A 25805-nucleotide genomic window follows, 5' to 3' on the forward strand; every position below is an offset into this window, starting at 1 on the left:
GGACTGTCTGTTTATACAGATTCTGTCATATAACTAAGTGGTTGAGTACCATCCTTGTCATGAACTAAAGCCACCACCAATTCTTTGTTGTCCTCCATTCTTGACATTTTACAATTTCAAATACCGTAAATGCAAGTTACTCTGGAAATGAAAATTCCACTCCTGTAAGATCAGAACTCTATTGAACCTATTCATTAAGACACATGAAAACATTTTTGTTAAATTCATCAAACCAGTATAAATAATTCAACTGTTTTACTCTTTAAAGAACATGATAGCCACATTCAGTTGCATAAATTAAAATAAATGCTGCACTGCATTACTGAAAGTGGGTCGTCAGTGTAGTCCATTTTAAAGTCACATTTAAAGGATTGATATAAAAGAGAGAACTTTTATTCCCGAGGCTTCCTTGTCAGCGTCTGTGATTATTCTGGATCTAAATCATACAACTTCTCAGTAATGGAGCAAAATATTTTAAGCCATGCTCAGAGTGATGGTACCAAATATGAAACTCAGGTTTCATACTTAATAATAGAACAGTCTATTGAACAATCAGCTTTCACAAAGAGTCATCGGACTCTAAACATTAGCTCTTTTCTCTCCCCACAGATGCTGCCAGACCTGCTGAGATTTTCCAGCATTTTATAGAACATAGAGCAGTACAGCACAGAACAGGCCCTTCGGCCCTCAATGTTGTGCCGAGCCATGATCACCCTACTCAAACCCACGTATCCACCCTATACCCGTAACCCAACAACCCCCCCCCCTTAACCTTACTTTTATTAGGACACTACGGGCAATTTACCATGGCCAATCCACCTAACCCGCACATCTTTGGACTGTGGGAGGAAACCAGAGCACCCGGAGGAAACCCACGCACACAGGGGGAGGACGTGCAGACTCCACACAGACAGTGACCCAGCCGGGAATCGAACCTGGGACCCTGGAGCTGTGAAGCATTTATGCTAACCACCATGCTACCCTGCTGCCCTTTCATAGTCTACTGTACAAATTCTCCTCAAAGTCTTTGAGAAAAAACAACTTGCTGTCCCTCTAAGGGAGCACAGATTTTTTTTTTTTAAAAAGTCATGGAGTGCCTGAACATTTTGGGATAGACAATTAGGTATGTCTCAGTGCCAAATGGTTGAATTTGTGTCAAAGAAAAATATCCACACAAAGTGTAGTATGTTCAGTTATACAGATGATACAAAACAAGAAGCATGATGAGGCAGCATGACACAGTGACCCTGCAATGTATTTTCAATTATAATTAGATAGGAACTGTCCTTCCATTTTGTTTTCAACAGCAGCATTAATTTTATTGGCCAAAGAATAGTTATGATGTGGAGATGCCGGTATCGGACTGGGGTGAGCACAGTAAGACGTCTTAAAACACCAGGTTAAGGTCCAACAGGTTTGTTTTGAATCACTAGCTTTCGAAGCACTGCTCCTCCCTCAGGTGAATGAAGAGATATGTTTCTAGAACCTAGGTGTCGACACAGTCAAAGACACAAGACAATACTTTTAATGCGCGTCTTTGCAGGTAATTAAGACTTTAGAGGTCCAAACGGAACAACTGGAGAGAGGGATAATAACAGGTTAAAGAGGCGTGAATTGTCTCAAGCCTGGACAGTTGATAGGATTTAGCAAGCCCAGGCCAGATGGTGGGGGATGAATGTAATGCAACGTGAATCCAAGGTCCCGGTTGAGGCCGTACTCATGTGAGCGGAATCTGGCTATAAGTTTCTGCTCAGCGATTCTGCGTTGTCGCGCGTGCTGAAGGGCGCCTTGGAGAACGCTTACCCAAAGATCAGAGGCTGAATGCCCTTGACTGCTGAAGTGTTCCCCAACTGGGAGGGAGCATTCCTGCCTGGTGATTGTCACGCGATGTCCGTTCATCCATTGTCGCCATGTCTAGCATGGTCTCGCCAATGTACCACGGTTCGGGACATCCTTTCCTGCAGCGTATGAGGTAGACAACGTTGGAAAAGTCGCACGTGTATGTACCACGTACCTGGTGAGTGGTGTTCTCACATGTAATGGTGGTACCCATGTCGATGATCTGGCACGTCTTGCAGAGATTGCCATGGCAGGGTTGTATGGTGTCATGGTCACTGTTCTAAAGACTGGCTAGTTTGCTGCAAATAATAGTTTGTTTGAGATTGCACGGTTGTTTGAAGGCAAGTAGTCGGGGTGTGGGGATGACTTGGCAAGATGTTCATCTTCATCGATGACGTGTTGAAGGCTGCGAACAAGATGTCGTAGTTTCTCCGCTCCGGAGAAGTACTGGACGACGATGGGTACTCTGTCGGTTGTGTCCCTTGTTTGTCTTCTGAGGAGGTTGGTGCAGAGTTTTGCTGTGGCGTGTTGGAACTGTCGATCGATGAGTCGAGCGCCATATCCCATTCGTAGGAGGGCATCTTTCAGCGTCTGTAGATGTCTGTTACGCTCCTCCTCGTCTAAGAAGGTCCTGTGCCTACGGAGGGCTTGTCCGTAGGGGATGGCTTCTTTAATGTGTTTTGGGTGGAAGCTGGAGAAGTGGAGGTTCTCCGTGGGCTTGCGATATAGTATATTATAAATAGTTAAGGAGATCTACCTTCTGGGTTCATCCACCTGCTATCCAAGGACACACTACTTTGAGTTATTTGAATCTAGCAAACATAGGATCAGCTTGTCATACCAGAAAGACATATTCTTTGTTTTAAAATGCTGTACTTTGATTTTAAACAATTTATTTAAGCTCTAACGTTTAAATCATAATTGAATAGCCTGTACTGATTGCAAAGAATAACGGTGCACAAATGTCAATAAGGATGGGTCTCTAATGTATCCAAGACAATTAATTGATGCTTAGGGAGTAACAAGATGGATGGGAGCCAAATCTAAGTAAAGCATAATCAAGTGGTGCCTCCATCCATGTGAAAATTGTTGTGTCTTATTTTGGTATAATTTGTGTCTGCTAAGACCTTTATTGCCAACTCCTTTTGAAAATGCTTTGCTTGATTCATCTTTGTGATTCTAATATTTCCCCATTTCCAGTCTACTCACATAATGCATTTGCTGGACCCCATTTAATTCTGTGAAGCGTCATGGAGCAGCAGCTGAACTCATCATGAGTGTTTCTTTAAGTTCCAATACTTTAGACAAGAGGAATCAGCTCAAAGTCAACAGCAAAACAATTAAGGGGAAAATATAAATTCCTCTACGTTTATTATTTTTTTGTAAAGCCTCGTAAAGCTATCAAAAACTAGGAATAAAATTGGCCTGTTAATGCAAAGTAGTTGCAAATGCGAAACCAGAGAAATAAGAATACAGCCACCAGCTTTGCCCGAGTCAGAAGGAGATTTGAGCCCCTTCTAAACTGTCTTACAACACCAAGTTAAAATCCAACAGATTTAGTTGGAATCACTAGCTTTCGGAGTGTAACTCCTTCATCAGGTGACGAAGGAGCTACTCTCCGAAAGCTAGTGATTCCAAATAAACCTATTGGACTTTAACCTGGCATTGTAAGACTTCTTACTGTGCCCACCCCAGCATCTCTACATCACTTCTAAACTGACGTGTTATGTGCTGCACTGTCAGAGGTACCAGCTTTCAGGTGAGGCATTAGAAGTTCCCAAAGGACCTCCAAATAAGAGCTTGGGAGTCTTGAAGAATTGAAATACTATTAATTCCTCATCCAACACCTCAGAACAGACTACCGGATCATAAATCTTTCTTTTTGTGGAATCCTGCTATTACATTTCCCTATGTTTTAGTAATGATTACACTTCAAAACTTTGCTGTGAAGCACTGCGGAAAGTCATTTCATAGTGAAAGAGAGAGAGAGAGAGAGAGAGAGAGAGAGAGAGAGAGAGAGAGAGAGAGAGAGAGAGAGAGAGAGAGAGAGAGAGAGAGAGAGAGAGAGAGAGGAGAGAGAGAGAGAGAGAGAGATGGGCAGCAGGGTAGCATGGTGGTTAGCATAAATGCTTCACAGCTCCAGGGTCCCAGGTTCGATTCCCGGCTGGGTCACTGTCTGTGTGGAGTCTGCACGTCCTCCCCCTGTGTGCGTGGGTTTCCTCCGGGTGCTCCGGTTTCCTCCCACAGTCCAAAGATGTGCGGGTTAGGTGGATTGGCCATGCTAAATTGCCCGTAGTGTCCTACAAAAAGTAAGGTTAAGGGGGGGTTGTTGGGTTACGGGTATAGGGTGGATACGTGGGTTTGAGTAGGGTGATCATGGCTCGGCACAACATTGAGGGCCGAAGGGCCTGTTCTGTGCTGTACTGTTCTATAAATAAGTACTTGCATTTTTATTTATAAACAAAAATAAATAGTAGCAGAGTCAACATAGTTTTGTGAAAGGGAAATCATGTTTGACAAATTTATTGGAGCTCCTTGGGGAAGTGACAAGCAACATGGATAAAGTGGATGTGTTGTATTTAATTTCCAGAAGGCCTTTGACAAGGTGCCATATCAAAGATTACTAGTCAAAATTATGTAGTGTCATGTGAATGTCCCTTTAAGAAAAGTGTGCTTTATCAAATGGCTACAGTGATGGCATTGTGTGGGTGGAGCTGAAAGCTCTTTTTGGCTCTGTTTAGTTTCTCTTTCAGTTGGAGAGCTGTATTCAAAGCAAGTAGATGTGTATTGATCTCTCTCTCTGCAATCTAAATGTCTCCAGATCACTTGATGATTTCAAAGTAATACCTGTTTCTGTAAGGAATACAAACCTACTGTCTTTGTTAGAAAGGGTTTTTTGACTTATCGATGTTGTTTGCAAAGTTATTAAGGTTTATCTATAGAGTACTGTATCTTTTTTGGGGGTTATCAGTGTTGGTATTTGGTAAGATGTTTACTGTGGCTTTATAAATGTTAACTGGATTCATAGAATAAACATTGTTTAAAAATACTTTTAGTTCTCTGTTGCATCATACCTGTAAAGTGGGCCCTTGTGCTCCCCATAACCAAAATCTATTACAAGTTGTGGGTCAGGTGAACTCCATAATATACCTTGGTGTTCTCTAAACCCTGGTCCATAATAGTAGGGGTAACACATCAGCATGGGTATGAACTTCAACCATTATTATGACAACTCACTAGCCAGGGTATTCCTCAGATCTACACCTATTTCACTGTGAAGTTGTTCACTTTGGCAGGAAGAATAAAAAAGCGGAGGGTGCAATTCTCCTGAAAGATTTCGAAGTGTTGTAGCGAGCGAGAATTGCCACGGACCTCCTGGCACTCGGCACAGTGAGGCTGGCAACGCTATTCAATGTTAATTAGTCCATTTAATGAGGCCTTACGGGCTTCTCGCCGCAAATGAAGGCTCACCAGCTGATTTGTTGGCACCGTGCTCGCCAGCCCCCCGCTAAACAAGGTCAGGCAGCACTTAAGCTGCACTAGCTCAGCCAACCCCAGCCAGCTCACAACAATGATGCCGAGGAGACCAGCCCCAAGATTCGGGGGCGCTGACCTCGGAAGGCTGCTAGCAGACGCTGTGGAGGCTAAGAGGGATGTCCTGTCCCCCCCCCCCCCCCACCCGAGGGTGCAGGAGCAACCAGTGCTGCCTGGGACGAGGTGGCGGCAGCTGTGAGAGCTGAGACTGTGACCAGGAAGACTGGCCTCCAGTGCAAGAAGACGGTCAATGACCTACACCTGGCAGCACGAGTGGGTAAACACCAACGTCCCCCAAGCAACCGTGCCCCCACCGAGACCATCCCCCCCGCCCCCCCTGCCTAATGGGAGTGTCTACCCCCCCACCACTGTGAGCCACGCGTGTCCTTCAGGAAGAGCAATTCTCGCTCGCTACAACACTTTGAAATCTTTCCGGAGAATTGCACCCTCCGTATTCTTCCTGCCAAAGTGAACAACTTCACAGTGAAGTGGGTATAGATCTGAGGAATACCCTGGCTAGTGAGTAGTCATAATAATGGTTGACGTTCATACCCAGAATCGTTGAGAGAAGGCACAGACTGGTGGTGGGGTGTGCCCTGGAGGTGACAACTATTTATTTCTCAGCAGTGACTACAGAGCTCAAGGGCACTCCCAAAAATAACTTTGTTCTGTCCAAAGCTACATACAAGAAGGCAAACATTCTTATCTGTTAACTGAAAGACACATTTTAACTTAAGAGTACTTAAAGAGTCCTTCCTGTTATTTCCTTTATTCCCATTTATTTTATTTTATTATTTTTGGTCTGTGGACCCATAATCGGCATGTGCCTTTAGGCAGAAGACTCTGTTGAAACAGCCTGCCCGCCTGCCAAAACACTCAGTTCCCATGTTTTGTATTTTGGCAAGAGGAAACCGAGTGGATCTTAGGAACAATCTTTGTAGGGACTTGGTTTGATTGGTCAACTGGCAAGCGGTGGGGTGGACTGGGACAGAATTCCAGATGACAACAGTCAGTGACTGGTTCAAGCCCAGAAAGAAGTTAAGTCTGAAGAGAAAATAGACAACCTTGCTTGAGAAAACCATCAAGTCTAGAAAGTAGAAGTACCAAAACAAAAGACTGAACTTCAGAAAGACATCAACTGAAAGTCATCCCAGTGAATCAAGGATTCTTATCGTTTTACTTTTATGAATATTTTTCTTTCCCTTTCCACCATCCTTTCCCCTTTGCAGTGTGTGTGTGTGTGTGTGCGTGTGCGTATGTATAAATGGGGAGAGTTAGAAAGGGGGGTTTGGGAAAGGGTTAGTAGATAGTCAGTTACATTTTTTGTCTGTGTAAATACAATACTGAATATAATAAAAGGTTAATGGTAGTTGTAGTTTAATCGGGCTCAGCCAAGGATCTCAGGTATTTAAATAAAATCTAATTTCACCTGTGTTGCAACTCCGGACCAAGTAGGGCTGGAATTGACCGCGCACTAGCCCAGGACTTGTGACAACTTGCAAAGAAGAGCAGGAATGGGAATCAAGCCGAGAACTGAAGAAAGTGCTGCAGCACGACTGATGAGCTAAAATACATATTGCAATCATTACCTGTTAACGATTTACAACTGGCATCCTGCTCGTGCTGTGATAGCCTTGTCACCACCCACAAATTTGGGATCTTTGTTACAAACCAATCTTTCCACATTCATGCTGGAAGATTAAAAAAAAACACTTTTAGTCATGGAAAAGATTTTAAAAGCATTACTGCTTAAAATAAAGAGTGTTTCTGGGTGCATGGCCTAGTTACATTTTGTTCAATGCCAGTATTTAAACTCCATGTGTTTCTCCTTCGACCTTTCTTCATCGAACCATGTTAGCATAATCCTCTATTTTTTCTCCTTTTGAGTTTTTGTCTAGCTTCTCCATAAGTGCATCGATGCTACTTGCCTCAGTTACTCCTTGTGCTTGTGAGTTCTACGTTTTTACCACTCTTTGGGTATAGAATTTGCTCCTGAATTTCGGATTGGATTTATTAATAATTATCTAATGGGATGGAATTTTTCCAAAAAAATGGCAAGTATCAATCTCGTGTGAAAACTGGTGCGATTCCGACCGGCGTGATCCAGACCACAGGAAAAAAGTTTGCCCCACGTGAAAAACGGCGTGCCTGAGGCGTAAACCATCTGATTCAGGATGGCCCCAAGGATCATCTGAGCACATTAATGAAGGGGGCGCTGCACTTACTCAGCTCCATAGCCCTTGCTGTCATTCCAGCCAGGAAAATGGCAGCAAGGAAGCCTGCTACTCGATTCACGGAGGGGGCCCTCACTCGCATGCTGGATGTCATGGATGAGAGACAGGCAATAATATACCCTCAGGCTGACAGGAGACTCTCCAGCAAGATATATAGAGCACAGGTCAGTTCCAGCAGTCTGTACAAAAGGACAAGCATGCAATGCCGCAAGAAGATGAATGACCCACTCCGTTCTGCCAGATTAAGTGCTCCCTTTTTTCCTCTCTGCACACCCCCTTGCTTTCACTCCTCGGATTGTTACCTCGATCCCACATGTTGCCACCTCACAGGACTTTTGCATACAACCACCCACAAGCTTCCGCACACACCCGGCAGACCGCTTCAGAATTCCTCCCTGCTTATGAGCAATGCCTACACTTGCCAGGTATCATCGATAGCTGTCACTCCAGGCCGCTGGCTCAGATCATCCCCATTTGTGAGAAGCATGCCCACAACTGCCGCAAGCGAGAATATTCGGGAGGTGGGATGCCCGAGCTGTTGATCCTGACCCCTTTTGAGAGAAAGTCCTGGAGCTGTCAGGGGAGGAGCACGAGCTGCCTGTGCTGAGAGTGAAGAGAGCGAAGTGGGCCTGTGAGAGAAAAGAGAGAAAAGAAAAAAGGCAGCATGGTAGCATAGTGGTTTGCACTGTTGCTTCACAGCTCCAAGGTTCGATTCCCGGCTTGGGTCACTATCTGTGCAGAGTTCCTGCACGTTTCCCCCTGTGTCTGCGTGGGTTTCCTCCAGGCGCTCATGTTTCCTCCCATAGTCCAAAGATGTGCAGGCTAAGTGGATTGGCTATGCTGAATTACCCTTAAGCGTCCAAAAAATGTTAGGTGGGATTACTGGGTTACGGAGATCGGGTGGAAGTGTGGGCTTAAGTGGGGTGCTGTTTCCAAGGGCTAGTGTAGACTCGATGGGCCGAATGGCCTACTTCTGCACTGTAAATTCTATAATTCTATGAAGAGCCACTATATCTTCATCCAAATGACCAAATTAAAGTGAGTTTTATGTGTCCCAGACCATTGACCTAGCCAGGTCAATCTGAAAAGTCAGTTCGCCCTAGAACTCTCTTCAGAACAGAGGTATTTAAGTTTGGTCCTGAAAGTTTCTCTCTCCGAAGATTCTGCACAGAGAAAAGTAGAAGCATGGTTGTCAACTTTATTCAGGAGTGGTATTTGAAATATATTCATTTGCTTCAATGGAATATTGTGACAGGTTTAGGAAGTTAAGCTTTTCTCTTTTACTTAAGACCTGCTGTAACTGTAAAACCCATTTCTTTGTTGCTAATGTAGTTAATTCTGTGTTTAAATTAAAGTTTATTTTAACATTAAAAATACTTATGGGTCAATGTCTCCTCACAGTTTTGCAAATTGCAAATGGTTGGATTTTCGTCTGGGATCTTAACATGCCAAATTAAATATTGTTGCTCACCACTTTAAAACACCTCAGAATCATCAACCCACCTCCCAGTGGATTGGTGCTTCTTCCCATCGGGTCATAGGTGTTTTCAGTGGGCCTTCATGCCTGACAGATGGTTAGGCTCTCTGAGCGAATGTTTCAATCGCAGTGATAGGACGTGGGCATGATTCAGTGAACCTGGTCACTATCCGTGTGGAGTTTACACATTCTCCCCATGTCTGCGTGGTCTTACCCCATAACCTGCTAAATTGCCCCTTAATTGGAAAAAATAATTGGGCCCTCTAAATAATTTTTGTTTAGACCCTCATCCCCCTCAAGAGCAAAGGGACAAAGAAATATAGTGCAGAACCTCACTCAGACATTAGCCAGACACAGCGTACTGACAGGACTCAGATATAACCAGCAGCTGAGGAGCGTCACAGACCATTCCTCACTGCGAATCTTCATGCCCCTCCTGCATTTACCAGGCAGCAGGCACTCCCCAGCACCCTGATGATCAATATCTCGGCCAACTTCATCCCCTGATCGCAGATGGGTCACAAGGTCCTGGCGGGGTGGTCATGTTGTTGTACGGTGAGCTAGTCTTCCTTTATGAAACGGGATGCGATGAGGGCGTGTTTAATCCTCCTGCCCAATGCGCACCTTCGTCCATGCCTGGCCATCATTCTCAAGCTCCTCAGCAGACTCTTCCTCAGCATCCTCAGGCATGTCTACTTCATCCACTGACATATGTCACTCCTCCAGGTTGTCCTCAGAGAGCTCCTCACCCCATTGCAGAGCCAGGTTGAGTAGGCCACAGCAGACCATGACAATGTGGGAAGCACTCTGGGGGATATATTGAAGGGCCTGAACCTGACAGGTCAAAGCAGCGGAACTGCATCTTCAACAGGCCAATGCACAGCTCGATGACACCTTGTGTTGCACTGTGCGCCTCATCATACCTGCTGTCCACAACGGCCTGTAGACTCTGTATCAGCTTCATCAGCCATGTCCTGAGGAGGTATCCTTTGTCCCCAAAGAGGCTAGCTCGCTGTCCAAAAGTCTGACCACCCACCCAGGACTTTGTGACATGTAGCCTGGGGTGTCCTTCGAAGATTTTAGGGATCTAGGACTGGCCAAGAATGTAGCTGTCATGCACGCTCCCTGCTGGAAATGCCTTTGGTGGTCGCACTCCAGCTGGACATTGAGCGAGTGGAAATCCTTCCAGTTGATGAAGGGAATGCTCAGGTGCCACGGAGCACAGGGAGTGGCATAGGTGCAGTCTATCGCTCCCTGTGCCTGTGGTAAACCAGCTATGTGCCCAAACCTCGTAGCTCCCTAATCCTGCCAGGCCACGTCCAGATCAAAGTGGATGTAGTCCGGAGCCTGTACATACATTGCATCTATGACTTCACCGATGCACATATGTCTGTGAAATACCAAAGAGATCCCCGTGGAGCCTTGGAAGGACTCGGTGCCATAGAGTTTGATGGCTGCTATAACCTTGGCAGCCACAGGGAGCAGGTGTCCTCCACTGCCACATGCCATCAAGTCCGCAATGACATGGCACCGATGCAGCACAGTCTCCTTCGTGAGGCGGAGTCTTCAACAGCAGATGGTGACGGCCAGCTCCATGAAGGACACCCGAGTTCGGTAGACCCTTGGTCTTCTTCGGTACCTTCATGCCCTCTGAATACAGGTGCATCCTCCAGCTCCTGATCCTACCCTGCAGCCCCCTGGTCTTGATCTTCAGGGTCTTCATTTAGAGCCACTGCATGTTGCTGCTCAAGCCTATACTCCTCCAGTGCAGTGATTACTAAGATAGCCAATTTCGCTGGTTCTATCCGAAGATCGCTCGGAATCCTGTGAGGGATGAGCGAGAAAGAGACAGAAAGACAGAGAGTCAGTTTGATGTTGCTATTGCTGACCATAATTATCCCTTCTGACTCATTGGCCTTACTGACCTGGAAGCAGCCCGTCCCACAGGCTCGATCACACACACATCTCAGGTGCCTACCCAGCTCCAGAGCATGACTGACCGAGGCCTATGCCCTCGCCCACTTAGACTCACCTGTAGCCTTCCATCTGGGTTTCCCCTCCCTTAAATTAACTACTACTTGGGTGTTCTTACAGGAGGGTCATGTGCTTCCTCATCCCAACTCTCCAAGGTCAACTGGACAGTTATGTCTACCTGGCGGGTGATACTGAATCCTCATTGGCAGGCATTGGGGTCTCAGCAGAGAAGCGACCTCATTGCCGCTTATCTGTACCACCAAGCTTTGAGCTCTGATCACTGAGGATTATCCAATTCCTTGACTTTGGGACTATGGTGAGCTGACATTGCTGAGGGCTAACCTTTGATAGCAATGAGTGTCACGAGTATGAGTCTTAGGGATGTTAGAGGGCACAATTGCTATCGGCTTCAGGGAGAGCCAGAGTTAATAGGCATCCTTCTTACTCAGGCTGCACAATTTTGAGATATCGGGCAGAATTCTCCATTTGGGAGACTAAGTGTTAACGCTGGGAGTGAATTGCGTGCAGTTCGCATACCGTTGGGGGCGCTATTTTCGGAGCAATTCAAGACATGCTAATGGATCAGCACTCTGCCCACGTGAATCTAGAACAATTCCTCATTCCCGTTGACGTTCCAGCTGGGGCTGGAATTGGCACCGCAGAACTTGACAAATTGGAGTTGCTTATAAGCAACCACTCCTCACACACTCTCATTCCAACCAAGATGGCACCACGAAGAGAAGCACCACGCTTCGCAGACCTTGAGAGAATGTTGAATGCAATGGAGGAGAGGTGGGGCATCCTCTTCTCGATGATGGGCAGGAAGCTACCGTCCGTGGTTGTCAACTGGACCTGGGCAGAAGTGTCCAAGGCACTCAGCACTGTTAGCCTCACCAGGTGGACTGGCATGCAGTGCCAGTCCACCTTCGGGCAGCTCGGGTGAGCCACCACCTTTGTTCCCCTGGTATCACGCCTGTCCTTCACTCCTCACATCATACCCTTCTCTCAAAGTGACCAATAAAAATCCAAGTGCCTGCATCTCCGTCACATCCCACCCTGCACCAAACCCCAACATCTGTATTGTCCTCTTTGGCCAAGTGCCTTGCACATACATGCCACCAGCTACAGATCCCCCATGTAATTCGCCTCTCATGCGTCTTACCATGTCCTTTATGTGTTACCTAGGAAAAGACAGCCCATAACAGAAGAGAGCAGGATAAGACCGGAGAGGCATCCTAGACCTCCAGCAGAGGGCGATGTTGTTATCCGGGGAGGTGCAGGAAAAGGTTATCTCCGAGGCGGAGGTCGGCATGCAACAACCAAGCAAGCCCAAATGCAAAACGATGTCCAACAAAAAGTGAGTTACCCTTCTCCTGCAAAGCACTCCTTCCCAAGATCTCACCATGTGGTTCAGCATCAGATCTTGTCGGCATGTCTGGGGTATACCAGCCCCAGCACACCCCAGAAGAGCAGTCTGGTGACAACACTGACTTCTTGGCACTGTATTCACCTGAACCCTCCACTATCGCAGAGACCATCACCTCAGTAGGGCATTTTAGTGAAGAGGCACCTTCGGGTGTACACGTCTCACATGCTGCAGTACATCAGGTGAAGGTACGAACTCCCAAAGTAGTGGACAGTCAGAAGACTGCTCAATCCCAGGAAACAGCTGTAGTCCAGACAGGTATCATAATGCATGGTACTCAGGCCAACAGGAACGGGTGGTGTCTGTGGTGGAAGTCTTGGTTGAAAAAGTCACAGACGTGGGTTAAAGCGTCCAAGGTTTGAAGCACACTGTGCAGTCAATGGCTGAGGCTCAGGACAGGGAAGCCCTGTCACAGGCAGCCATGTACCGGGCCCACATTACTGCAGCGCTCCAGAGCTTGGCCCAGTCACAAAGGGTCATGACTGAGGGCGTCAAGAACATTGGCCAGGTGCTGACTGACCTGGCCTAGTCACAGAGGGACATGATTGAGGTGCAGAGACACATGGCCCAGTCTCTGTGCTCCATGGTTGAGGGCATCAAGACCTTGGTTGAGATGAGAACGGGCATCCAGGACTGGCAGCGCCAAGTGACGGTGGAGCCTCCAGAGCTCACTTCGGACTCACCTCCGTAGCATGGAGTAGCCCAGGGACCATTGAGTACCCCGAGGGAGGTGGTGATGCGGCCGGTGCCTCCCCAGGGGATGTGCTGGAACACTTCAGCACTTTCTCAACCCTCCCCCACCCACACTGGCATCTGATGGGCAGGGGGTCGAACAGGGTGGCACCTGACACCCGAACGTTGACCGGGCCCACTTGGCTGCAGGAAATTCTGAGAACTGTTGCCAACGGCCTCTCAGTTCAGAGGTGAGATACATAGCAGGCTGCATCCACTTCAGACTGCTGTCTGGGGCCATATCTAGAAGGAGCGGTAGGCCACATAAGATAAGTTAAACATTAGTTAAGTTGGCATGGATGCTACACATAGGTTAGAGGTAGGGGTCAGGGCATAATGATGTATATAGTCACTATTAAACACTTTTTCACCAACATTCCGATCTGCCTCAATCCTCTGTCTGAAGGACGCAAGCGATGGCTGGGCTGGGTGTAGAGGTTGTGCCAAGTGGGAGCTTGGTGGTGTGGGTATTGCAGATGGAGGATAGAATGGGGCAGGGCCCAAGGAGAACTGAATGATCCACCTGGGACTCACCCTCAGAGGCGGTAGGCAACAGGGCCAAAAGTATGAGGCCGTCTTGTAGGACAGCTTACCCAGTGAGTATCACGTGACCACTCACCATCTCTATAAATCACCCCCACCCCGCCCTGCAAAGAATATATGGGCCGTGTGATGGAATGGCTAGCACACATGCAGGGATCACCCAGGCAGACAAAGGAAGGTGATCCTGAAGACAGGAGTCCGAGGGGGGAGCACCAACAGCTTATCTCACAGTGACTTATCATCCTCCGTCCTGTGGACAAGACCCACTGATACTGCCTGCCCAGGGCCAACACCCTGCAGTGATGCTGGTAGGGCCCTCGGAGGGAAGAGGAGGAGCATAATATGGTGGGATGGAGTGAAGGAAGGAAGGACTGGGGGGATGTGAGTTGCTATGGGGGAAGGGGGAATCAGTTGAAGGGGTTCGGGTGGGGAAGAGTATGGAGAAGTGGGACAGGGTGACGGTTGCCGGTAGCCAGGCCTCTTAGTTTGCAAATCTGGAGGTGGAGATTGTCCCATGTGTATTGGTCCTGGAGCACACGTTGGTGACCTGCCGTACCAGCACGGGGTCCATGCCTGGTTCTTCCTGACCATCCTCCTCATTAGATGAGGCCCGGTTATCTTCCTCCTCCTCCAGCATGTCGCTCCTCTGCTGTACGATGTTGTGCAGAACACAGCAGGCCAGCAATGTTTGAGACCCTCCTGGGCTATATTGGAGAGCCCCACCAAAGCGGTGCAGGCATCGTAAGTGTATCTTCAGGACGCAGGTGCACCGCTCAATGATGTTCCTGGTTGCTCTATGGGCATCGTTATAGCGGTTCTCGCATTGGTCTAGGGCATCCGGCAGGCGTCAATAGCCCAGACCTCAGTGGGTAACCGTCGGCACCCAAGAGCCAAACCCTCACCCGAAGGAACCAATGAGTGCACCAGGACGTATGCATTATGCATGTTGTCTGGATATCAGGCATGCATGATGTGCACCTAATTGTCTCACACCAACTACATATTCAGGCTGTGAAAACCCTGCCAATTGGTGAAGGACACCCCCTGATGAGCCAGTGCTCATAGAGGGACATGTCCATTGATCCCCCATTGGACCCGAGGCATGCTAGCGATGGTAGCAAATCCTACTGCTCGGGCATTCTGGTGGGCTTGGTCCAGATTAAAGTTAGTATAGTCTGCTGCCCAGGCACATAGGGCATCCGTCACACTGCAGATGGGCCAGCAGGGTGGCGCCTTGTTGTGCGGTGGAGGAGGTCATAATGTGCCACCAATCGCCTCCATGCTTAGAGGCTTGTGCATGGGAAGGTCCTATAGGGGGCGAGTCAGAGAAGTGTGCATTTGCTGGGAGTGCAGCTGCAGTGTGATGTGGGTCCCGAGTGTAACACACAGGTTTTGACAACCTGTCCGGGGGCAGGATGGATGGGAGCCGGAGCGCGGTGAACAGGCAGGACTTGGAGACAGCTTGTGGTCCTGCAGATTGGATTACCTTATAGCGCAATTGTTGAGACCTATGCAACTGTTAAGGCCTTTGCTCTGAGAGGGACAGTGTGCCTGGGAGGGTACCAAAGGCCACGGTGCATGTATCCTTTGATTGAGGTAAGCTCTGCTATTCCCCTGCAGTCAGGCAGCGCTTCTGATGAGTGCACTGAGGAATGCCACAGACTGAACTTGGCCATGCCCATCCCTTAGATGGGTCAACTAGGCTCTGAGGGTTTCCAGAGGGGTTTCCTGGGTGGGTTCCCAAATGACCAGAAGCTCGGTGAACATTTACAGGACACAGTGAGCAGTCAGCAGAATGAGCAACCATGGCCTTCAACTTGTACCAAATTGGTGCGGTAAAACAAATACTGAAGCAATGGCAGCCTGAGCCAGGCCACCCTGATCCCAAGGGGGACACCCCAAATCCACGGAGCAGTCAGCAAGTCACTCCTCGTTGCTCCCGCCAGCCCTGGCAGTCATTCCCCCTGTGGTAGTATGACTAGAGGTCCTACGGTACCTGGCAATGCCGAGACACCATTGGTGGAGAAGGTTCGCTGCTCATTGGCCCGATGGTATGTAACACTAGTCACCCATTGGTTAGAATTGGAAGGTAGCTCCGCCCAGTAAGGGGTATAAGAGCCTGTGTATCCCCCACAGCTTCCTTTCTGTACCTGAGCTGCTGGGGAAATATCTTGTCTATTAAAGCCTTCAGTTCGGACTACAATCTCGCTTCTGTGGTCATTGATAGTGCATCACCCCCAACAAGTGGTACAATTTTTAACATTTTAAAAACACTACATACCCTCTCTCTCCCCCTCAGCAGCCATGGAGCCCAGCCCAGTTTGTAAATACCTGTAGTGAATCACGCTCACGTGACTGCTGCTTGAAGGGGATGAAGCATCACGGAGGCCTGGAGCATAGTGGGTCAAACGCGCTAATCACATTTAAATGAATGCGAATGTCAGTTTTGAATGCCGCCGCAATGCGCAAACTTCATTATCGCCATCAGGGAAGGACCAGAGTGTGGCACCCAAATTGGTGCTGGTCGCGCACCTCGATTTTGGCCAAACTGCTGATTCTCCGCCCGATTGTGGTTCGCGTTTACGGAGTTGCGAGGTGGAGTATTTCACCCCTCATTGCTGTCATGCCTCAACACTTAAGCCTCCTGAGCAGCTACTTCATAGGTTAAGGTCCTCCTGGGTGGGCATCGTCTTGTTTTCATTTTCAGGGGCTCATCCTTCCAGCCCACTAGGCCTGGCTCCTTGACGCTCATCACACCCTACCCACCCCCCATCCCCCCACCTCATCCAGCAGCCGCCTCGGCCCCAGACTCGCACACCACAGACAGCAGACTTACACAGAAATGAAAGCATTCTCACACAGCACTGAAAGCAGACTTCTGGACCACCGACACCAACTGTGACCCCCACCCTACGAGTACAGTCTTATGCCTCAACAGCTGTCTTCCTCTTTCTTTACCGCTTACCACATGTGAGCTGCCCAGTGGCATCTGTCCCCTTTGGCCTCCCTGGTATTCATTGCACATGGTGGTGCTCATCTCCTTCCTGCCTCTCAGAGGTCATGACACCTGGTTCCCATTTTTAAAAAGCAATAGCAATTTGTGACAATGTGATGTCACGTCTGGTGAGTAGGAATATTCGATGAGGGCTGAAGTTGCAATGCTAGCCCACTAAGTAGGTGCTAATGGATTCAAATTCATGTTAATCTGGTTCATGCCCTTCCTGCGTGTGAACCCGAGTGCGTCATCAGGATGGGCCTAGGAAGAACACGTTCTGAAATCTCACTGGCGCAAATCCCGTTTTTGGCTTCTCACGCTATTTAGCAGTCATTACGGGATTTGCACCCACAGCTAACGGGCCGCTAAATCTCAGCCATGATCTGTAGTTTTGGAATTCTTCACAAGCGAAAACATTTTTCTATATCTACCCTTTCAAAAAGTTAAAAGTCCTATAGTAGTTCCTCCCTCAGCCTTTTATCTTCTAGATAACAGAGGCCCAGCCTCTTCAACATTTACTGGTAAGTGTATCTTCTCAGTCCTGGTATTAGCCTTATGATTTGTTCACCAGTGCCTCCACAAACTTAGGAAAACTAAAGTCAATGAGGAACAACGGGAATATTGTCCAGTAAATGGAATCATAGCTGGCACAAAGGAAGCTGCTTATTGTGAAAATGTCTAACATAATGATTCATGTGTTTTCGTAGTACAACCTTTGCCTTGGGGAATGAATTGTTAAATACAAGTTGAGCAGGAGTCATTGGTGATAGGTTGGTATACAGGACGTTAAGTAATTGCCATTTAAAGGGTGGTCTGCATTTATTTAATAAGGTCAGAGTTGTGGGAAAGTACAAAACAATGAGCAGCCCTTTCTGAGATTTGTGATGGAGACAAGATGTCTACAGTTATCCTCATAAGGGGTTTTAATTAATCAGAAAATGCTGGATAAATTCAGCAGGTTGACAACATCTGTGTAAAGAGAAACAGACTTAATGTTGAGTCCATGTGATTCTCCTACAGAACAGATGCTGCCAGACCAGCTGCGTTTAACCAGCATTTTCTGTTTGTATTTCAAATTTGCATCCACGGTATTTTGCTTTTATTTAAGTTACTCTTATGGTTTCCCAGAATAAAGGGGAGGTTTAGAAATTGCAGATGAATAGTTTGAATGTCTATCTGGACATCTTAGGTGTACCAAGTTGGGTGGGGACAGATGGCTGGGAGGATATTTCATTGGTTGGTTTCATTTGTGGGGTTTCTCACAGAAGCAGTCAGTCAGAATCTGAAAGCAGCTTTGAGAAGCAGAGAGAAATCTACCAGGAGTTGTAGATAAGAAACAAAGGGCTATCAGAAACCAAGTGTGTTTTATGATTTTGGAGGCACTCAGCAAGCAAGAAGTGAGGCCCATTCTTGATGTGGGGTGTCCACAATTGTTAGAAATTGAAGGTGAGCTGGAGGAGCTAGGTGTTAATGAAGTGACCGCAAGAAATTTCACATCTCGGAGAATAGCAGGGGCATCTACTCAAAGTGAACTCCCAAGAGCTATAGCACACCTTGATTTGGTCCCAGGGGAATTCAACCTTTAAGATCCTATAAAACTAGGGGAATTCTTGGGTGTAAATAGAAGTAGAATGGAGCGATATCCCATTGAGATTTTAGGGCTCAAAGAATAAATGTTTAAAAGCTGGAATTCTCCACCCCCCACCTGGAATTCTCCACCTGCCAACAGTGAGCTGTCCTCTGGTGCAGCCGAAGAGCCATTAAAATTTCCATTCACATCAGCTGGACCGGAAAATTCCTTGTGTTATGTTAGTAGCATTTGCTTTGTTAAAAACGTGAAAGCCTGTGGCATAATCCTTTCAGTTAATAACTGGAATCTGAATTTCTTTAAAAAGTTACTGGTCTCCCTCAAGATCATAACATTATCGTCATTGAGGCCAATCATCTAGGTCCCAGAGTTTGTCTGCCACCATCCAAGTCCAATTATTTCAGCTCCTTCTAAATTCCTCAGACAGACAACATCATCAATATCCAGGGTGTCATCATTGACCAGGAATGTAAATAAATCAGCCACATAAATGGTATGGATACCAGAATAGGTCAGAAACTAGGTATTCTGTAGCGGGTACCTCACCTCTCACTCGCAAAGCCTGTCTACTACCTATAAGACTAGGACTGTGATGGGACACTCTCCACACATCTGGTTAGGTGCAACTCCAGCAACTCAAGAAGCTCAACATGATCTGGGACAAAGCAATCCATTTGATTGGCATCCTTTCATTGACTTTATTTAAATCCAATTCATCATTCACACACAAATAACTAAATCATGTTCATAACACGTACAGTTTTAACTTCAATGTAAAAACAATTACATTAACTAACGATAAGTTAAATTGTATTATATAGAGATATAGGTTTATTCACAGAAGGCTTTTTTCAAATGTTTACAGCTTTACCTATAACGTTTGTCATTCTATGATTTGGTTTACTTCATAAATTTAATTATTTCACATACTTTCTATATACAAATAAATATCTCTGTGGAATAAAGTAACCCCATTCTCCTTTATGCATTTGTACTAAATGCTTCAAAAAGGCTATAGTGGCAATTAAAAGATTTTCAAAATGATTGTCCAATCTGTTTCAGATGTACAAAGTTTCCAATTTTCCTATCTCTTCCTTCAAACAATAGAATTAAAGATGCAGATTTCGTTTCACCTTTAGGAGTAGGACTCGTTCAACCAGATTTCTTCCAAGAACTAGTTTGATATTCAGGAATAGGGTACATATGACGCAGTGTGAATTTGCAAAGATGTTTGAGGGAGGTGTTGTCAGAGGAATTTTTACATATTCACAAAATAACTATTCAAAGAGTAACTTTGGTACACTGAGAAAAGGCCATAAAGAAATAAATATATCAAATGAACCTTTAAGATGGTAGAACAAATATTGACACAGCTACTTAAATCAAACTTTGGTGTCAAGCAAACATAATAATTTGTTAGTTTAGACTGGGGTTTAAATCCTCACACTTCGTAAACCTTATCTCAATTTCCCACACAAATCCAGATTCTTGGACATTATAGATTCTACAATGCAAAAGAAAACTCCAATTACATTTAGTCCACAAATTATGCACCATCCTTTGCAACAGTCTGATCAGTTTTTGAGGTGCGGTATTAAGTTTCTACAGGATGGTTCAATGGAACACGATGGTAATAATGTAGAAACACACCTCAGGCCACAGAGAGATAAACTGATGTAACGCAAGTAGCAAAACCCATAATTATTCAAGATAATTCATTCACCTCACAATTCCTGCAGCCAAGATACTAGCGTGCCAATAGCAGTTTTATTTTGGAGAATACATGTGCTGAATCCAAAGACAGCAAAATAGTTTTAAAAATAATTTTTCAGTGAAATCTTTCACATCAGGCCATATTTTTTAAAATTCTCATTGCAGAATTGTATCAATATGGATACAAATCTGATACTGCCATACTAGTGCTGTCGACCTTTAATTCCACCTTCTAACTGTTAGACAGCGTGTTCCAGAGAGTTGATGCTGTAGCAAGTTAGCAGAGAGCAATAGTGCACTGAGTAACGACACAGGCTCACATAAGAGATTCACTGCCAGTAGAAGTTTCCTATCTCACTCTTCCAAGCTAAACAATCCAGAGACATTGACAGGGGCCTGATATAATTTGAGGTAGAAAGCGCTGTCAATTATTGCATTGTATGTGAACAATTAAAATGCTCCTCCAAATTTCAGTGGTCCAGATGCTGAGAGGCAGATTTAATATTGTCAAGAGCACGGTACAAAATTTTGTTCAAAGGGCTTGTGGTAGCCAACTAGAGTCCGATGTCGCCCCTTTTAGGGAAGACTTGTTGCATCTTGTTCCACTCAACAGGCCAATGGTGGATCCCCCGAGGCAGCAGAAATCCCACCCAATGAGAGATCCCAGCTAATCAGAGGCTGGCAGATCAATTGACTCACAGCACTACAGGAAGGTGGTGGCTGATGTCGGTACAACACCTATCAATGCACAAAATCATCACTAGAGCCCAGGCCAATGCTGCGTGATGATGGGAGTGTGGAGTTGACGGGAAGGGCACAGGTGTGGCGCTCAACAGGCTGCTCTTTTCCAATGCCAGATCCAGATCAAGTACTTAGTGCCATTGAATGACAGACCCACCCCTACCCTGGGAGCCTGCAAGCAAGTAGGCCAGCGTTTGCTTGTCGAGTCCCAACATGGAGAATCCCCCACCTACCACTAAGTTAATATGAATGCTGCCAAGATGAGGCCCATTGGTGAACATTAGCTGCCACACCTTCCTGCCAAGGACTTAAATCGGAGTGGAGACAGGGAGGTGACAGCATTCGACCAAACGTGCAATGAAGGAGGGGGCAAGAATTTGCCCAATATAAGTGGATGAAAAATACACTCATCAGGTTTTATAAACGAATTCTAAAAATAAACTATTACTGTATTGTCACCAAAATAATTTAATAAATTCCTCTGTGCACACATGTACATCATTCACTGATTAAAGTAGCTTGCAAGAAGTAGGACATTGGTTTCAGATTAAAGCTGCTTTCTATGGGCTGAATCTTGTGTCCCACACAGCACCGCTCCATCCAGCTCCGCTCTGCTCCCCTCCCCCCCAAAAGTTTTTTACCTTGTTCTATAAAACCATGAGACAAAGGAGCAGATTTAGCCCACTCGACCCATCAAGTCTGCTCCATCATTCAATCGTGGCTGATATTTTTCTCATCCCCAATTTCCTGCCCTCTCCTCATAACCCCTGATCCTCTTATTAATCAAGAACCTATCTATGTCTTAAAGCCAAACAGTGATTTGGCCTCCACAGCCTTCTTCAGCAAAGAGATCAACAGAAATTCCTCTTCATCTCTGTTTTAAAGGATTGTCCCTTTACTCTGAGATGCTGTCCTCTGGTTTTAGTTTTTCTTACAAGTGGAAACATCATCTCCACATCCACTCTATCAAGGACTCGCAGCATCCCGTAAGTTTCAATAAGATCCCCCATATCCTTCTCATCTCCAACGAGTACAGACCTAGAGTCCTCAACCATTCCTCACAGGACAAGCTCTTCATTCCAGGGATCATTCTTGTGAACCTCCTCTGGATCTTTTCCAAGGGGCCCCAAACTGCTCACAATACTCCAAATGGGGTCTGACCAGAGCCTTATACAGCCTCAGAAGTGCATCCCTGGTCTTGCATTCTAGCGCTCTCAACATGAATGCTAACATTGCATTTACCTTCTTAACTGCCAATTGAAACTACACATTACCCTTAAGAGAATCTTGAACAAGGACTCCCAAGTTCCTTTGTGCTTCTGATTTCCTAAGCATTTCCCCATTTAGAAAATAGTCTATGTAATCATTCCTTCTTCCAAAGTACATAACCTCACACCTTTCCACATTGTATTCCATCTGCCACTTCTTTGCCCACTCTCCTAGCCTGTCCAAATCCTTCTGCAGCCCCCCGCTTCCTCAATACTACCTGTCCCACTACAGATCTTTGTATCATCTGCAAACTTAGCAACAGTGCCTTCTTCCAGATCATTAATGTATATTGTGAAAAGTTGCAATCCCAGCACAGACCCCCGAGACACCGGCTGCTATCCTGAAAAAGACCTCTTTATCCTCACTCTCTGCCTTCTGCAAGTCAGCCAATCCTCTAGGCCATCCTGTAACACCATGGCCTCTTAACACAATCCAAAGATGTGCAGGTTAGGTGGATTGGCCATGCTAAATTGCCCTTAGTGTCCAAAATTGCCCTTAGTGTTGAGTGGGGTTACTGGGTTGTGGGGATAGGGTGGAGGTGTTGACCTTGGGTAGGGTGCTCTTTCCAAGAGCCGGTGCAGACTCGATGGGCCAAATGGCCTCCTTCTGCACTGTACATTCTATGATATGATTTAACTTATTTAACCAACTCCTATGTGGTATCTTGTCGAAGGCCTTCTGGAAATCTAAATAAATCACGTCCACTGGTTCTCCTTTGTCTAACTTCCTTGTTTGCTCCTCAAAGATCTCTAACAGATTTGTCAGACAAGACCTCCCCTTGATGAAGCTGTGCTGGCTCAATCCTATTGTATCATGCACTTCCAAGTACTCCGCGATCTCATCTTTAATAATGGACTCTAAAATCTTACCAATGACCAAGGTCAGGTTAACCAGCCTATACTTTCCTGTCTTCTGCCTGCCTCCCTTCTTAAACAGCGGTGTTACGTTAGCCACTTTCCAGTCCTTTGGGCCGGGGGGCGGTCAGAAGGGGGGGGGGGCGGTCAGAAGGGGGGGGGCGGTCAGAAGGGGGGGGGCGGTCAGAAGGGGGGGCGTCACAAAAGGAGGGGGGTCTTCAGAAGAGAGGGCACAAGAGAGGCGCATTAAATCCTGCCCCTGATTCAGCTTGTAAACGATTTGTTATGTTTAGTTATTGAAATAACGTGTATAATAACAGTAACTGATCAGAGAACCCAAGGTACGATGAAGTTTAAAATGGTGTATTACAGCAAAACATGTTTACATTGTAAATGTGTTCAACATACCCCACCATGCATGAGGCATCAGACATAGCAGGATCTACACTATATTGGAATGTGTTCTTCAAATGACCACATTAAAGTTCTATTAAAATACAAATGTGTTACTGATTACAGATAGAAAGACCAAAATCAAAGAAATGTTCTTGTGTATCCTCAGGATGGCAAGAAACAGATAGAAATAAAACAAAATACACACAAATCAAATATTGTACAGAAACTCAAGACATAGCCAGTCAAATGGGATTGCAGTTTATGTAATACAGATACAAGGCAATCACTCAGCATTTGGCTCTTTGACAATTACCCCCTGAAAAAAATACCCAATCTCTTACAAAAATGTTGACACTGGATGTATAAGTCACTCTTTTCATACAATGCAGATAGATGAACAACAATATTCCACTTCAAGCCTTGCCTGCAATACCGTGCTGCAGAATATGATGTGCAAAGCCTGAGGACACTGGAGAAAGCATATGTCAAAGAAATGCCGAACCTGCTTTTGAAGGTTTATCGCATTCAAGTGGAAGAACGGAACGAGACAGCAAAGTGGCTGATCCTAAACAGGGGTTTTGATGGCACTTGTGGCGACCCGAGTGCTATTTAAATGGGAGAGAGAGAAGAGACACACTAACATTTAGGAGAACACGACCCCATTGCCCAGCACTGGCTTCAATAAGATCACCAGCACTACACCTGTTCCGAACCAGGGGGTACAATTAGGGCAGGATAGACGGCCGGCAGGCAGTCCAGCTGGGTATTTCAGCACCACACTCTTTGTCTGGAAGGCTGTGAAGAAAGTTAATATTATTCCCTTGTGTTGGACTAAAACAAAGCTGCTGCCAGGCTGCACTTTAACCGGTCCCCCAACACCAACCGCCTGATTGAACCATCAGGGACACGATGTCCCGGCCATTTAAACAGTGTTCTGAAATGACACATGATAGCCTTACCTTGTTTTGGAAGATTAAAGATATTTCCGTGGTACAATATCGGTCGCTCCCTCAACCACCCCGGTTACTCCACGGTCGCCATGTTCCGCTGTCTAAACACGGTGAGGAGGCTGCCACATCCGGGCCGAGGGGAGGGGCGGAGCCAGGCACGCGGGAGGGGGAGGGCGGCGCCAGTCACAGACAAGGATAGGGCTAGGCACGCGGGGGAAACGGGCATGCGGGGAGAGGGCGAAGCTGAGCACATCGACGGCGGGACCAGGCACACAGGAGATGAGGCGGGGCCAGGCACGCAGGAGATGGGGCGGGGCCAGGCTTGCGATGTCAATGCTGTCGCTGTCCGATCGCTGGACCGCGGGAGCGGGGATTGGGGCCAGTTCACGAGGAGAGGGCGTGTCCTCTGTGTGGCGCATGCGCGGGAGGGAACAGAAGCGATACCATGGAGCTGCAGTGGGCACGTGTTCCATTCACACCTCTGGGGCCTAGTACTTTGAAGCAACATTCAGAATACACCAGCATGCAGCTCATCAATTCCATAATCAAAAACCATTCAATTTCAAGATAGCTTTGTTAGATTGGTTCATAATCATCCTATAAATCCCATTCAAAACACATCCCAAACTTGACAACTTGTGTAATTTAGAATTGATCTTCTGCACCAAAGGATACTTTCATCTCCCCCCCCCCCCTCCCCTTTACCTCGCCATTCACCTGAGGAAGGAGCTGCGCTCCGAAAGCTCGTGTTTGAAACAAACCTGTTGGACTTTAACCTGGTGTTGTAAGACTTCTTACTGTCCTTTATCTGGAGACCATTTCTAAGCAATCAAATTTTAAAGGTATTTATCATTGACCCCGAGGAGTGACATTCCCAAGGCTAATGACCTGGCGACACAGGTTCTAATCCGACAATGGCAGTTGGTGGAATTTAAACTAAATTAATAAATAATCACAATTGTAGAGCCATCTGGTTCTATTACAAACCCGGACCAGACCCCAACACTCATTAGGATACTGGATATGAACCCAATTACTTTTTTTAAATTTGTAAAACTATGAGGAACGGAAACTTAATTCCAGAAGTGATTCCATGCAAAAATAGGTTTATGGCATATTAAACAAACTTTATTATCAACCATTACCAGTTAAACAATGCTTAACAATGAAATAAAACACTGCTGCCTTCTCCACTTCCAATCAAGCAAAACCCATCACAGGTCAAATAAGATTTTTAGAATTAGCAAACACAGGATTGCTTGCCTGTTTTTGGATAGAGTTGTTTTAAAAGACTGCTTGAAGAGAGAGAGAGAGAGATCATGTTGAAATTAGCAAACGTGACACCACTGTTTAAAAAAGGAGGTAGGCAGAGGGCGAGTAATTATAGACCAGTGAGCTTAACTTCAGTAGTAGGGAAGATGCTGGAATCTATCATCAAGGAAGAAATAGCGAGGCATCTGGATAGAAATTGTCCCATTGGGCAGACGCAGCATGGGTTCATAAAGGGCAGGTCATGCCTAACTAATTTAGTGGAATTTTT

General features: G+C 46.2%; 1 protein-coding gene across 9 annotated transcripts in view; it reads right to left on the minus strand.

Moving 5' to 3' along the window:
* The window catches only part of pak5 (p21 protein (Cdc42/Rac)-activated kinase 5), a 368873-nt gene extending 344323 nt beyond the window's left edge, over positions 1-24550 (minus strand). For 4 of the 9 annotated variants that reach the window (XM_038806536.1, XM_038806563.1, XM_038806520.1 and 1 more), the window contains exon 1: positions 24275-24550. Coding sequence is in view for 2 of the 9 variants with exons in the window: in XM_038806477.1 (XP_038662405.1) it covers positions 6963-7059 (97 nt within the window). In the remaining 7 variants the exon portion in view is untranslated. Of the gene's footprint in view, positions 1-6962; positions 7069-8029; positions 8237-24274 lie in introns of those variants that run through there. The other 5 variants (XM_038806553.1, XM_038806502.1, XM_038806477.1 and 2 more) reach the window with 4 other exon arrangements.
* Positions 24551-25805: the final 1255 nt, after the last annotated feature.

The sequence above is a fragment of the Scyliorhinus canicula genome, chromosome 1 (assembly GCF_902713615.1).
Source record: "Scyliorhinus canicula chromosome 1, sScyCan1.1, whole genome shotgun sequence".
NCBI lineage: Eukaryota > Metazoa > Chordata > Chondrichthyes > Carcharhiniformes > Scyliorhinidae > Scyliorhinus > Scyliorhinus canicula.